Here is a 16,307-nt window from a genome sequence, read left to right as displayed (position 1 = left end):
GAATGGTCTTCAGTATTATTTGTCTTCAGTATTAAGTGTCTTGGTTTCACAGTTTGCCCTCCAAGTGAAGCTCATACATACAGATATGAGAGAAAGTAACACACACAAAATACAAACCCTGGGTTGAGATACAGAGTTTAATGACACAGCAAGATGAACAATTACCTTGGCCTATTTTGCAGAAAAGCACAAAAGCAAAAGCAGGAGCAGAAGCCAGCAATACAATGACCCCCTAAACACCATGCCTGCAGCCAGCCCAGCAGTAAAGATCAACACCCCAAAACAGAGTCAGAAACCAGAAACAGGAAGCCTCTCATGTCACAATCTGAACTTCAAGCCCCATGATATTTGTTTTAAAGCTGGCATGAGGTCAGCATAGTATCAAATACTGACCAGCAGATTCAATTGGCCAGACCCATGACAATAAGCCACAATATAAAATCTATGTAAGGATTCCTCTAGTGTATCTAGTTGCTGTCAGCACTGATATGAAAACTGAAGAAGTGATGTATTACCAATAGGGAACATGAAAAAATCCTCAAGAAAATTATGGCGCTAGTGTGCAGTGTCCCAGTGTCAGAAGTCATATTTCTTATCTGCTTTTTTGACTCCTGTAACTCCAGTGAAAAGAGAAAAAAAAAAATTCTACTGCTATATTCACATCAAAGGATTAAAATTCAGTGGCATTTACTGATAAATCACATTTCAGACCAGTTAGGCACTATGCAAAATGAAAAACTTCCTGCACATTTTCATCTCCTGAGCCTTGATGATTGAAGAAATACTCAGAACAGCTTCATCAGCTGTTTGTAAATGTATTGGTAATCCTTCATATACAAACTGTGCCTTATTAGGAATGCCATCATTACAGATTTTTTTTATACAGCCTGATATTAAATTATTTACATTTTGCTTATTTTTTGGTCTGGTTCACAGAAATGTTAAGTCCAACTCTGGTAGATTTGTCATTCTAGCTGACACACACTTCTAACCCCCAGGAACTCAGCATGAACTCCAGAGACCAAAAGACTCACACTGTTATCTTGGCAAACACACTTAACACAGAACTTTTAGTTTCAAAATTTATAAATATCAGGTTTTCAATGTAAGCCTATAATCTCCCAAGCCAAGGTATCTCTAGCCTTTGATGTACCAGAATAGTTATCAGGTAGTACAGAAACTGACCTCTGCCCTGTCTTTGAACATATATTGCAGAAGTGTCAGTGCATAAACCTTCAAATGTATGCATCTCTGAACGTGAAACGTGCATTTGCTTCACTTTTACTTCACCTCCTGCAGTCTGTCTGCTGAGTCCCATTCCAGTTATGTGGCTTCTGTATGTTTGAGAGTAAAGATCATTTTCACCAAAATTAACCACCCCTACTTAATGCCTGAGGAATTTTACAATCACTTTAGAGATGAGATACATTTCATTTTTCATACTCATCACCAAAAACTTAAATACTTATCATAGTGTTCCCTTCCAGTGTTTGAGCTCCCTGCACCCAGTTTTGCATCAAAAAGATGATAACTTTCCTGTGACAGAGTATTAACAGACCACAGTGAATCCTGTATTTTCAAAGCAGATTGGGATCATTTTGAAAGCTACTGAGAAAAGTCACCATCCAATCTCCTTATTTTTCCCCCCAAGTCAAAATATTCTAAACAATTTTAGGTACAATTGCATAAAGATGTTTCAACACTCACACAGATAAAGAAAAACATGGTTTAAAATTAAGAGGGTATTTTAAAATAAACAGAAAGAGGGACGTTCTGTTTACATAATTAAAAATATACATCATTCTGCTTCAGCTTTTGTTTCCTGTTTTTGAAAAACTGTTTGTTTTGATTTTTATCAGAAATAGGTAAAAATGCAATGAGTAGTAGTAAATATTCCAATGACCAAGCCATTACAGTGAAGCTATAAACAAAAAGTTAAAATTTGTTATGATTTTCTGGAATTTGTAAAGGGCTGCAAAACTATTTAAAGTGTCATTAAAAGAAGGGACTGGTGCTGCTAGAAACATAGTAATCTGGACTTATAAATAACAGCCAGGAAGCAGATGCTAACACTGCCTGCACTGTTCTTCAGAAAATTCATGAACTTTATAATCAGTTTCTATATTCAGCCACAGTAGGAAAAAAAAAAAAAAAAAGAGCATTACAAATGAGAAGCACTTCAGAGAAATCTTTAAATGTGAACGGAAACAATTTGAAGGAAAAGACTCTGAAGCCATTAACAGGAGAGCTTATCTTAATTACATTTAAAATACCTACATTATATCATACAACATCAGCTTAGAAAAGGCATTTAGATTTTTAACTGGCAAGATCCTGACTCAGGATTCTGCTCCTGCCATCAGAAGGACAGGGCTTCAGAGCTCTTCCAGAAGTGCAGCATACATGCAGATTTGCACTGTGGAGATGTACAGGTCACTGGGATTCAGAGATGTTTTAGCAGAAGTAATACTCCTAATTCACATAGAAGGCCAATTAAAATCAACACACACCTGACACAGTCTCCCCCAAGTCTAGGTATTCTATGAGAAAGGAGGATGAAAGGTGGGGCACAAATGTAAATTACAGTGTTCATGTCCTAGTTATCAGTAAATAACTCTCATATCCACACTGTAGGCAACATCAGATTTATCCACTGCTCCTTTCACATTCTCCAGGCTCTATCTTTGTATAAGCAGCCATCTGCACAAAAAACCTACTGTATCATTCTGCAAGAGCCTTGAGTCTGGTAAAAATGTAAATCGAATTCAGGTCACTGCTTTTAGACATGCCTGGAACTGAGGTGCTTCACTAGCTAAATCTAGGAAATACTTCAAGCTTGCTTTGCAACTTGAACAGAGACAGGAAAGCCTATTTGACTGATGAGATGCATATCCAGCAACCCATACACCCACAGAACAGGACTGAAAAAAACAGGAATAACAAAAATGGATTTCTACAGGTCTGGATACAAAGTTATGTCTGCCTCAACCAGAACTACTATTGCCTACACCTCATAAGACATTCTCCCACTCCCTCATGTTCAGGTATGTTTCAGGGAGGAATGTAATCACAGACAGACCTGGGACAGAGAATCCAGTATTTTTCATTTTGTATCTGCCTCAGCCTTAGGAAAAAACAAACACAAAACCCTCCTGTAAAACATTGCTGAAAACTTCCTCATTCATGTGTTACCAATATGCAGATGATCTGATCTTCTGCTAATGTGTCCTGAGGTCCCAGCTAGGTAAACCTCCAGAAAGCACATATGAACCAATTTCAGATATTCCCCTACATTTCTAGTTCAAACAGGAAATACTTGAATTGACAATTGTTCCATTACAGCCAAGTGGATATACTTTCAAAGACAATATGAAAATAAGCATACTCATTTTCAAGAGACACTAACTGATCCCTGTCCTAAAATGACAGAAGTGTAGTTGCCAGTGAGACCAAATTTCATTTGTGAATTAAAGGTTTTTTTTCCACTTCTTGAATTCCAGATGGTCTCATAATTGGCTGCTTCTGAAATATACTTCTTCAAGCAACAGGGGATTCGATCCAAAGCTCCAGCATCAACCAGGAAGAAAGCTCTAGCTGCAGTGGTCTCTCATATGCAGAATGTTGGGTGCTGGAGGCAAAGATATGAAAATGGATACAATATCCTGGATACAATTTCTAATCTGTTTGTCTGGTTTTGTTCCATTTGTTCTCAAAGGTAAACATAAACAAAGCAGAAATGAAGAAGGAAGACAACTGAAATAGAACGGATAAAAGGGAATAGAAGGGATTCTATCTTGTGGATAAAGACTTCTCACATATACTCATGTGAATGCTCTCTAGGCATAGCTGACCAGGTGGAATCATCAGATACGGTGAACAGATTATGGGAATGGAAACTGCACTTCCTCCTCTAAAGTTCCCCAGCAAGATCCATCCTAAAAGTGGAACAGCACAGATAATATGTGTGCTTCTTTTCATGAGTTCCTTGAGGAATTATTTGCCTCTGTCAGGGAGCTGGCAATTCATTTCTTTCATAAGAAAAGCCTTTTCACTCAACTTGTTTTGAGCACCAGGAGACATTTTGCAGTTCTTGCTGTGATCAGTCACAGAATATCTGTACTGGCAATATATAAACCACCTGCAGGAAGTTGTTCACACCAGCAGCTGTCACTCACCAACAATGAAGAAAATGTGCCAAGAGCAGATGGGAATGCAACCCTAAGACTCAAGACAAACTTAAAAAGTAACAGCCTATGCTAAATTTAGTAACAGCCAAGGAAGAGAAACATCTTCCTAGACTTCAGTGTTTGACCTAGTAAAAAAGCATTCCTTCTGGGTCTTACAAAGTACTTTAACATCACTCCTACAGTAGTGGGTGTCACAAGAAATTGACTCATTTCTAGCCATGTAAGAAAGATTTCTGACCACAGACAGACTGAATTGCTTTGAGACTGTCAGCCTGGAGGAGTAAACTGCAATACATTGTCCTTGCTCTCAGCTCTACTGATGTGGGACATCTATAAATTTTGCACAGGTCTAGACAGTCATAATTTTTATATTCTTACTGTTTGCTAAAGTTAGAAAAAACTGGCAACAAGATTAAAAGATTAAAAAAGAGCTTGTTTTCCACCGTTGTGCTTATCATTTCACAGCAAGTAAATATTAATTTTCTACAGAATACACTGGATCTTTAATTACTATTTAACGATCATATTCTTTTGCTTTTTCTAAGAATAATCTCCACCTCATTTACAGTAAAACACAGGAAGATAATAAAGGTCCTAACTAGAACTGTCAGAAATGGAAGAATTTAACTGAGCCCATTTAAAAACCAACACGCCCCTAAGTACCAAAAGTGTTTAGAAACTGCACAATTGGACATCTTATGCATCAGATTTCTCCATTCACATTAATTATTTTTAACTTATTTTATTTGCCTTTAAAAAAAAAATAAATAAAAAACCCACACCCAAACAAGCAAACAAACAAAAAAAAACCACACACAAACCCACAAGAATTACTAGCTTTGGCAGCAAAACACTAGTACTACTTTGACACAAACATTTTCAGTACCAAAAGTAAACTGTGATTTACACTTAAAAGGACTGTCAGCAGCTATACCCAAGTTGAAACTTCTTTCCCTGACTTCATTAAGACAATGCTGTTAGCTGACTTGTTACTCTGTTTTAGTCTGTCTAAATGATCAACAGACACAGATAAATCTTACGTGGCTAGTAAGCACAAGAATGAAACACTAACTTCTATCAGCACATACTGTGAATAAGGAAATTCTTATAAGAATTCTTATAAGAATTTAAAATCAGATCAGGAATTACAGTTTATAGCTGCAGAGAAAATAAAGTTAACCATATTCACTCAGTAGTGAATTTTCGAAGTACATTAAATATAGCACTTAGTAAATGTTTTTCTAAGTTAGGAAGTCTGCTTTTTAGCTTGAAGGAACACGCCAGCAATGTCCATGCCACATATTGTCACACAATAAAAAATAAAATTAAAAAAAGAAAGGTATTAAAAGCCTAAAACTGATTCAAAGAACACACCCCCCCCCACCCCAGACTGACAACAGACTCTACTGCACTGAGGTTCCACCACTGAAAAAAGCACTATAAGCACTAACATTTCTGAATTTCAGAGACCTTTGAAAGATATGACTAATGAGCATGTGTGAAAACAGCTACAAGCTGATTTTATGGTGTGACTGACAGGTTTTGGCATACTAAGTTTCACAATGAAAGAGAAGCAAGGCACGACAAATTCTATTCCCCTGGAATTACCTGAATTCTATTTCAGGCAACAGTAAAACTCAGCAAGTACTTTACAGAAGGTAACTACTCACACAACTGAAAACATTTGTCAGTATTACAAAGATTGTAACAAACTCAATTTCTTAAACATAAAAAACTTTAAAAGCATAACTTAAAAAGTGGAAGAGACAGATTAATTTTCCTCCGTTACAGCTTCAAAACTATTCAAAGAAAAAAAAGTATTAGGAATATCAACATTAAGAAAGGCTACTGGCAAAGCATTTTCTTATTAGTCTTAAGAGTATTAATGTTTGTGGTATTTGGAGAGGACAGATCATCATCAGTGCATATTGTTGCAAAATAACATACAGCTTCCTTTAATTGCAATTGTGAAACATTACTGTGTAACATCATAAAATCTGCACACAGTAGACCCATTTCTAATCTCATAAAACCTATTCTCATAAACTCCACACTAATTAGAACATTTCAAAATGTGAAGGTATGTACTTTATGATCTTCATTATAGCAATTAGTACAGTGTCACAGTGAACATTCAGGAATAATTTTAACTTACAAATAGAAAGGTTTTAGAAAACTTTATCTGAAAGTATACCATAAAGAGTACCAACTCATGCTCTCACCTTCAGTGGAAGTCTGGAATTCTCATAGATCTTTGCCACAGCAGATAAAATACCACACATGAGCACAGAAATCAGCATCATCACTCCAGCTGCTGTTAACCAGGACATACTGCAGAAATAGCATAAACTTTCTGCTGATGTGCACACAATGACATGAACTGCACCCAGCATCAGACACATCAAGTAGAACAGCAGAGAGAAGAGTGGAGGAGAGAGGGGCACTTCAAATTCTGCCCGTCTGCTCAGGGCTTTTGGCACACTGAGCAAAAGCAGCAGCAGAACCTAGAAAAACATAAGAGAATTAATATTTAAAGAACTAGTGTTAGCTAAAACACTATAAATTCAAACAAAAAATCATATTGTTGTCATCCATGTCACATACTTCGTAACAATAAAGAAATAAGTAAGTACAAAACAGAAAACAACAGGAGGGAAAAAAAACTAGTTTCTAGTAAGATATCACCATATCTATGAGAGAATCAAATACTGTGTTTTCTGTATTAAGTGCTTGGACAAATAGGTTACCAGAGTTTAATAAATTCCCAAGCATCCTCTCACCTCTGGGAACAGATCACATACATGGCATTCATTCTCTGCAAGAGCTTTAACCCCCAGTAAGAAAACAGTTCCTAAGTGAAATAATTTGACCCATTTTTTTGTCTCTGGAAATGTCTGAAGTTACAGACACACTATGCCAATTTATTTCACAATATGTGAAATACATATACACAGATCCTGCTGAGTTTAATAGCTTCACAGATTAGGGAAAGTTCTCACTGCATTGCACAAGCGTAAGCTGCATTTTAAACTTATTTATTATTTGAACCTCTTTTCATCTGGACTTGATTTATTGCCTTTACTTTTTTCTTTTTTCTTTTTTTCCTTTTTCTTTTTTTTTTCCCCCCTAACCTGCACACAGATCAGGCAGAACTTTGAATTTCCTCTCAGGTTAACTGTAGCAGAGGAGATGAGTAATTTCTGCCAACCATGTACAAACCTTTACAAGGGAAAATGCAGGCACCTGCTAAAATGCTTTGCAAGGGACATATATGCAGCTAGGACTAGACTGAGTTCAACTAGCTTGTGCAAGGGCAAGATTAATCCAAATCAAGATAAAAATAATGGTATCAGACCACTGCCAACCTGCAATCTATCACTTCTGAAGAATTCTGCCTAAAAATTTTCCCACAGTACAGTAAATGTATAGTAAAGTAGATCAAAAAATCTAATGCATTGCAGTAGTAGTCTTTCATCCTCATATTCTACTTCACACAGTTTACTTGGTCATGAAAACAGTTTCACAAGTATCACACTGGCTTAGGTCTTACCTTTTAACACAACACTTAAAACAAAAACAGCACTCATGATAGGAAAATTCTCAAATTGTGATTATCTACGAATCTAAACTGTTTTGAGCGAATGCACTCTTATCAGTTCTTGTCCCCAGAGGTACCATCCTCATCTGACACAGTATAAACGGCATTTATCACATGGTGAAGCCACCTGTGATGCTCCCTACCCTCACTTATGTAGTGGGGGTAGAAAATTCATACCAAAACAAACAGATTTTGGAAAGCAAGGCCATTTCTTGAGCACCCAGAGCTACAGAAAACACTCCCAGCAGTTCTACAGTGCCAACTGTTTCAAAGTGATGCTGAGCAAGCTCTTCATGAACAAAATTTTCATGAGGTGGGTGTCCTAGTAATGGAAGATAGACAGAAGTTGGAGCTAGTGAATGTCTTCTTTGCTTCGGTTGTTACTACTAAGGCCAGGTCTCAGGAACTCCAGTCCCTGGAAGTATGAGAGAAAGGAAGACTCTCCTTTGATCAAGGAGCACTGGGTTAGAGATCAAGCCACACACCCACAAATCCATGGGCTCTGATGGGATGCACCCATGAGTGCTGACCGAGTCTTGTTCAACGTCTTCATCAAAGACCTAGAAGGGATACAATGTACTCCTTGCAAGTTTGCTGATGATACAAACCTGAGAGGAGTGGCTGACACAGCAGAACGATATGCTGCTGCTCATCAAGACCTGCACAGGCTGGAGTTGAGCATAGAGGTACATCATGAAGTTCAACGTGGGCAAGAGTGAAGTACTGCAGCTGTGGAGGAAATCCCCATGTACTGCAGGTTAGGGGCTGACTTGCTGGAAAGCAGCTTTGTGGAGAACCTGGGAGTCAGTGGTGGACAAGAAGTTAATCATGAGCCAGCAACTGCTCTTATGGCTGAGAAGGCCAGTGTCTTGGGAGTGCATTAAGAGTGTGGTCAGCAGGCGGAGGGAGGTTCTTATCCCACTCTGGGCCTCCCAGTTTAAAAGAGGGCAACAAGGACGATTAGTGGACTGAATCGTCTCTCTTACAAGGAAAAACTATGAGACTAGACTAGAAAAGACTGAAAGGGGATCTTATCAATGCTTATACATAATTAAAGGGTGGAGGTAATGAGGATGGGGCTGGGCTCTTTTCAGTGGCATCCAATGACAGGACAAGGGGCAATGGGTACAAACTAGAACACAGGAAGCTTCACTTGAACTTAAAGAAAAACTCCTTTACTGTGAGGGTGACAGAGCACTGGAACAGGCTGGCCATAGAGGGTGTGAAGTCGTCTTCTCTGCAGACTTTCAAAACCCACTTGGATGCATTCCTGTGCAACCTGATCTAGGTATTACCCCAGGAGGCAGTTGAGGCCTCATCCCTGGAGATATTCAAGGTGAGGTTGACAGGGCTCTGGGCAACCTGATCTAGCTGAGGATGCCCCTGCTTAATGCAGAGGGGGTTAGACTAAATGACCTTTGGAGGTCTCTTCCAACCCAGACCATTCTGTGACACCTGCTTTAGCAGGGGGCTTGGACTAGATGATCTCAAGACATCCCTTCAAAAACCTACCACTTCGTGATTTCCATCCTAGGAAACAATGTGCTTTCTTACAAAAGGTGACCCTTATAATTTAAAAGGTCAGAGCAAGCTTCTGTACATTTAAAGTTCAGTGTCCAAATATGGTATCCCTTCAGCAAGGTTCTCAAAGTATTACCACTGAAAATATTTCTGCCATTTGAGATCTATCCAGAATACCAACTACAGAGAACCACTTAAAATTCCAGACATGGTACATCTTATCTGTATTCCCACATGAGATATGAAGCTATAACCCAGCACCTTAGAGCATGTATTTCTTTCAGGGCTCTACATCTATCAGCACAAAGAACAATTCTTGGAATGGTGAAAATTGCCCACACAAGGTATTGCCTGTTCTGAGCAGCTACACTCACTGTTAAACAAAAAGGAACAAGTAGAAACTTACTTACTAGACTTTCTCAAAATTCATTTTATTAATGCAGTAAGGCTACTCAAGCAGAAGGCTAAGTAACACGGAAGTGATTTAAGTCATAGCAATCCATACATTTAACGTAACTGATTACACCAAAACATAACTAGTTTATATCAAAAGCTGTCTGGAATAATTTGGAGGCCAAGTTACGCTTTAAAAAGAGTATTAATCTCATCCAAGCAGAAAGTCAGACAACCCTAGGAGGTCATACTCGGTAATTATAGAACAGTAAGAGGATACACTACGAAGTGAAAACCAGAACATTTTATGGTTGTGCATTTATCTTTTCCACATTAAGACATATTTTCGTACCTCCATAGTGATCACGATCCCCACCATCATTGAGTACATGTCATATTGTGCCACTTGTTTGCTTAGTGAAGAACTCAGTGTCTTCAGGGCCTCCAAATACTGCTTCAGGACCTTTTTGCCAAGATTTAGGAGTATTTCTGAATTATTCCCCTCTAAATACAGTTTGATCCAATTACTGTGAGACTTCTCTGCTATTTTAAAATGTTCATATCCAGGATCTAAGGAGGGGAAGGAAAGAGGTAAGATGATCCATGAACAAAGGAGGATTAATTAGAGAAGCGATTATGTCTTTATATTTGCTTGTATGGTATATATAAAGAAAAAATGCTGTCAGAGTCAAAACATTTTTCACACCTAGAAAGTTACACTATCTTCCTGCAGCAAGAGCATAATGAGCCAGTTACTCAGAATAAAAGCAATTAATCCCTAACCTGATAAAATGTCAAGACCTCTAAAAGTGAGAAATGTATTTAAACACCCATTTACTCTTACAAAAGGTTTCTGGGACAAGCTTATTTAAATATTTTAAATTCTCATAAAAACTCAGGTTTTTCTGCTGGAGGCACTCACTATCCAAGCCATATTCTACAAGTCAAGTAGGAAATGAACAAATGGCTGACCTCTGTTTGATTAAATCATCTGATAAATATAGGTGTAAATGGGACTTTGGGTGAACACTGACAACACATACAAAGACTGTGTTCTGCTATCAGAACTGGAGATGAGAGCAAAACTAGCATTACAAATGCCTCTGAAGGAAGTAATTTTAATTCTGTGGCTTCAAGTTTTAAAGTGAGCACACTTTTTAATACAGGTACAGAAACATTACAGTTTCTTTTCTTTCTCTCTTATACTGTAGAATCACATCCGCATTGCTTTGTTCTAAATTTATTTCAAAAGCTTGCATGAGGACAAGAAACACAGGAAAGAAGCAGACAGACACATCCTACATTTTAGAAGTCATTTGCAAGAACAGTAGCAGTGCCTTTTCTCCTCCATGTTTGCCCCTCACTGGTTCCATATAATCTTTACTATGCATCAGCTATTCTGGTTCATAGCAAAGGGCAGGTGTGGAAAGACAAATGCTTCAGCTGCTTTAAAGTAAGAAGAACATCGAGACACTTGAACGTGTCCAGAGAAGGGCAACAAGGCTGGGGAGAGGCCTTGAGCACAAGCCCTATGAGGAGAGGCTGAGGGAGCTGGGATAGTTTAACCTGGAGAAGAGGAGGCTCAGGGGAGACCTTATTGCTCTCTACAACTACCTGAAGGGTGGTTGTAGCCAGGAAGGGGTTGGTCTCTTCTCCCAGGCAACCAGCACCAGAACAAGGGGACACAGTCTCAAGCTGCGCCAGGGGAAATTTAGGCTCAAGGTGAGGAGGAAGTTCTTCACCGAGCAAGTCACTCATCATTGGAATGGGCTGCCCAAGGAGGTGGTGGAGTCACCATCCCTGGAGGTGTTCAAGAGGGGATTGGACGTGGCACTTGGTGCCATGGTCTAGTCATGAGGTTTGTGGTGACAGGCTGGACTCGATGATCCTCAAGGTCTCTTCCAACCTTAGAGATACTGTGATACTGTGTGAAAGGGCACATGAAAGTACTCTATATTTTATTTTCCCATCAATCACCATTAATTTTCATCATCAACTTTCCCACTACTAAATATCTACACAAAAAGCTGCAGCACAAAAAGCTGAGTCTTGATGGCCTTTTTACTTCCCCGAAAGACATATTCAGCAGTGGCAATAACCAGATCCAGCAGGTAAAATCAGAAATTTTGCTCACATGTGAACATTCACTACAAGTACACAATTTAAAAAAAAACAAATAAATGTTTCTGCCAAAATTATTATTGTGGGCCCTGTGGGTACCCAAAGAGCATTCTTTTCACATCACATAGTTTAATTCCAAGAGCACTTATTTAGGATAGAACAATTAGGTCAGTTTCTGTGCTTTATTAGGACTGTGGAAAATGGTGTTATTTCAGAAAGTACTTACAACATGTTTTCCTTCTTCATTTTATTGGTGCATCACTCCATACTTCCACATGCCAGGTGATATTTAAAACATTGGTCATGGAATACAGCATGCAATTACAATATCGATTGAGTTGCCAACACAAGGAAATTGAGACCGTAACTTTCAGAAACTTGCCTCTTACTGGACATTGTGCTACATGTGAATATTCACATATCTCTGTATTTTTTGCAAAAAAAAATGTTTGATTTCATTCCATATTAATAACCCTTACTATTTCCCTGTGACTTCACTTGAAAGTCAGTGACAACTTACAGGCAAAAAGGACAATATGGAAATTACTATATAACAAGCCTATGATTATCTTCCACCCTTGCAATGCTTACCTTCTTAGACAAAAGCAGGGCAAAATATTTGCTGTAGAGTTTCAAAGAACAAGGGCTAAAGCAATGACTGACGTAAGTTTGGTGTCACAAAGGCAAGTTACAGATCATTTTCACTCCTAGTAAAACTATCTGATGAACAGTGTTACCAGTCCTGGAGAAACATCACCATGTTCCAAAAAAAAAAAATCACCATGTTCAAAAAAGCAAGCCTTTTCAGCAAAAGTACATTATGAAATCCAGAAACATTCTAGATTTTATTTCAAGTGAATGAATATGAATGAAGTATGTCTGTTCAAATTTCCTGCAGTTACAAAAGAATTGTGCTTACTGTTTCTAAGTCTCTTATCACTACAAGACATTTTGTGATCCTCTACAGGCCAAATTCAAAGTGAGAGTTTTAGAAAGCAATTCTTAACTCAGAAGGTCCAGCCTGGTCTCCAAAACTTCTAACAGATTCCAAAGCATGCTCATCATGCTATGCAGGAGGCTTACAGATATCTGCTAGAAAGTAAAATTCTGCCAACAGCAAACACTTGTTGTTGAGACAGCTGCCAACATGCATGGCGACTTTGATTTCTCTACTGCAGTTCTTTGAACAGTGAATTCCCTATAAAGTTCCTCTTCCAGAATATTCCAGAATTCATTTTAAGAATATGTGAAAGTTAAATATTCATGCTTTCGAGGAATTTCAGATATACAGAAATGAGCTTTAATCACGCTGAGATTTAACATGACAGTACTTCATTAGAAAGAATACTGAAATGAGTACACTTTAAATTTTGATATAAAAATAAATTCTCTCCACATCTTCTGCTCCTGTTCTCCTTTTCCCTGCTTTTTGCCCAGTTTCTCTCTTCATTCTTTTCAGCATTTTTATTTCATGCTCATCTGACTTTTCCTGTGCTACTGCACACCAAACCCATCCTGTCCACACTGTGTAAGAGGACTCTTTAAGTCAAACCCACATTTATATCACTGATATATACCACATGAATTATTTAAACATCCTGCAGAGAGGAACAAAGCACTATGGTTCTCAAATTTCCCTCAACAGCTCCAATGATTCTGCTTACTGGGACATTTGTACGTAGTAAGTATAAAATGAGAAAGGTCACTGACTCCAGGTTGTTAGAGAAACATTTTGGAAACCTGTGGGTAACATTTTCAAGTCACTCCTTACAAGTACTTGCAAGATACTTAGAAAGCAAGTGAAACTGGAGGCAGACTCCAACGAAAGCTTGCCTAGCTGCAGGTTTGCTAAAGCAATGGAAATACATTACTTGCGTAGTTATTACACTAGCAGTTTCTGCCTCAGCCTCCCTCTAATGTTAGCACTTTTAAAAAAAAAAATGTATAAAGTGACTTCTCCAGCTTGAATATATAAACCTTCCAGTTACAATCACATTATTTCAATCAACACACGCACCTATACAAGCTCGAGATCAGTTCCAAAATAAAACACGGACACTCAGTTTAATAGCAACATCCAACTTGCTCTCAAGCATGATTCTTCATACCACTTTCAGGTGCCTTTCAAAGAAACCTGTCACGTTGACTTATTCTTTCATCATTATTTCTGCCCTTCTGCTCACAAGGAGGAGTACTAGTCATTAAAAAAACCTTACTCAGAGGCAATGTGTCAGAGTATGTTGCAGTTAAGACTGAACTCAGTATCATTTCTCTGAACACTGTTCTCAACTGGATGCCTAATTTGCATTCCTGTGTTATATTCCTGAATGCAAAAGCCCAAGCTGTGTTATAAACAATCTCCTTTTGCATATATAACTTTTTTGTTTTAACTGATTTACCTTTTTCATATGCAAGTGTATTCTCTTGCAGCAGAGTGCTAAGCTGGAACCCATTCAAGTGCACAAAACGTAGCTGTTCTCTCATTGTCTTGCCTCCCACAACTGGCAATATAAGGTTCCCAACACTGTTTCTTGAAATTGGTAGACCGAGACATATGGCCAGTGTACTAGCCACATCAGTTTGTTGCACAACTTCAGGGTGCACTGGAGGACCTAGAACCAACAAAGGAAAAAGAAAAAAATATAAGGAAAAAAACATGTTCTATAACAGGCCCATTCTATTTCTCCAAAGACAGCTGGCATCTTTATCAATTCAATTTTTTTTCATTGGGGTTAGATCAGGTACAAAAGTGATCTAGAGAGAGCTGAGTGATCTTTTTCACAGAATCACACAGAATTACAGACTGCAGTGTTCTCTATTGTTCTAAAGATGAAATGTGTGACCGTTTGAGGCTGTGCCTTTAAGAAAGGGACAGTGTTGGAACACTCTGGCTGAATATTTTGAAAACAAAGATAGGTCTAAATGAATTTCATTGGTAGATTGGTAGAATGCAACTTTAAGTTTTAGTTCAGTTGGAATCTTTCTCAGTTCCATTCTGTTCTGCCTTTCCAGCCTGTCTGCTTCTGAGCAACTAGCCAGAGTTTGGCCTTGAATACCAGATAAGAAATACTCTTGCATGCGCTTTGAAGCCTAACAGAGAATTTCCTCCTTAGTAACTACCTTTTCTCTCTCTAACCCTTTTTGGGAAAAAAAGGGAGGTAGGGGAGAGAGGGGGAGGTACAGTGGGGGTGAACCCTCCTTTGTCCGAAGGAGGGAGTTTTGTTCCTGTATTATTTTCTTTGCTGTATATATTTCTGTATATATTATAGATACTGTGTATATACAACCTGCATTCCATATTGCTTGTGAATACAGCTCTACCCCTTTGCTTATCCGACTGAGGCAGCTGTGGTTTCTTTCTTTGTGGGGGAGGGAGACCTGGGCCTTCTCTCACCACCACAAATATAATAAATTCTTAGCAAGTATCATTCTTCAATAATAGCAACTACTGTAAACACAACACAAATATTACAAAACAAAAGAGATGGTCCAGGAGATCAACTTAGTATCAAGTTGCAGCCTACATCCTAAGAGGGTTTGAGAACTTTTGCATTGGAAATAATAGAAGGAAGCACAAGGAAATAATTTAACGCATGAAAGAAGAATTAAGAATCTAAACGCTAACAGCATTCTAGAACCCACTCGACAACAGCCTAAGATTTAATTAATGTCAGGTTGCTAGGCAAAGAAAATTAGAATCACAGAACTGTCAATGTTAGAAGAGAGCTTTGAGAAAGTCATGTCCAGCCACGCACCCAGAGCTTGCAATCTCACCACTACTGCTAAGCTACTATCACTGAACTGTGTCCCTGGACATCATACCCACTCATCATTTAAATGCCTCCAGGCATGGTGACTCCACCACTTACCTTGGGGCAGCCTGTTTCAATGTTTGATAATCATTCCAGTGAAGTAATTTTTCCTAACATCCAACCTTGAATAGCTTGAGGCCATTTCCCTTTGTCCTGTCACGTGTTGCATGTGAGAAGCACATGCCTCCACTCTGCTCCAACCTCCTTTAAAATAATTGCAGACAGCAATAAGGTCAGCAACCCTACTTCCCTCAGCTGTTCCAAAACAGTGGGGAAGGCCCCTCACCAGTTTAGCTCCTTGGACACTCTCCAGCACCTCATATGTCCTTCTTTTAGTAAGGGGCCCAAAATTGAACACAATAGTCAAGCTCTAGCCTCGCCAGTGCTGAACACAGGGAGACAATCACATCCCTAGACCTGCTGGCCATCACTATTCCTGATGCAAGCCAGGGTGCCACACTGATGGCTCACACTCAGCCAGACATCAATCAACACTGCCAGGTCCTTCTCCACTGGGCAGCTCTCCAGCCACTCTGCCCCAACCCTGTAACACTGCATGCAGTTGTTCGGAGCAAGTGCAGCACTCAACGCCTGACCTGGTTGAATCTCATACTGCAAGCCTCAGCCCCTCTATCCAGCTTGTCCAGATCCCTCTGCAGAGCCTTCTTGCCCTCA

At 38.8% G+C, this 16,307-nt stretch overlaps 1 protein-coding gene across 1 annotated transcript in view; it reads right to left on the bottom strand.

Moving 5' to 3' along the window:
- The window catches only part of PIGG (phosphatidylinositol glycan anchor biosynthesis class G), an 86,282-nt gene that overhangs the window by 54,404 nt on the left and 15,571 nt on the right, over nt 1-16,307 (bottom strand). The window contains exons 6-8 of the mRNA XM_054178291.1: nt 14,220-14,432; nt 10,052-10,269; nt 6,410-6,691 (exon numbers count right to left, since the gene is read on the bottom strand). Of these exons, the coding sequence (XP_054034266.1) occupies nt 6,410-6,691; nt 10,052-10,269; nt 14,220-14,432 (713 nt within the window). The remainder of the gene's footprint in view (nt 1-6,409; nt 6,692-10,051; nt 10,270-14,219; nt 14,433-16,307) is intronic.

The sequence above is a fragment of the Dryobates pubescens genome, chromosome Z (assembly GCF_014839835.1).
Source record: "Dryobates pubescens isolate bDryPub1 chromosome Z, bDryPub1.pri, whole genome shotgun sequence".
NCBI classification, from domain to species: Eukaryota; Metazoa; Chordata; class Aves; order Piciformes; family Picidae; genus Dryobates; species Dryobates pubescens.
This window is presented reverse-complemented; position numbering and strand designations above follow the sequence as displayed.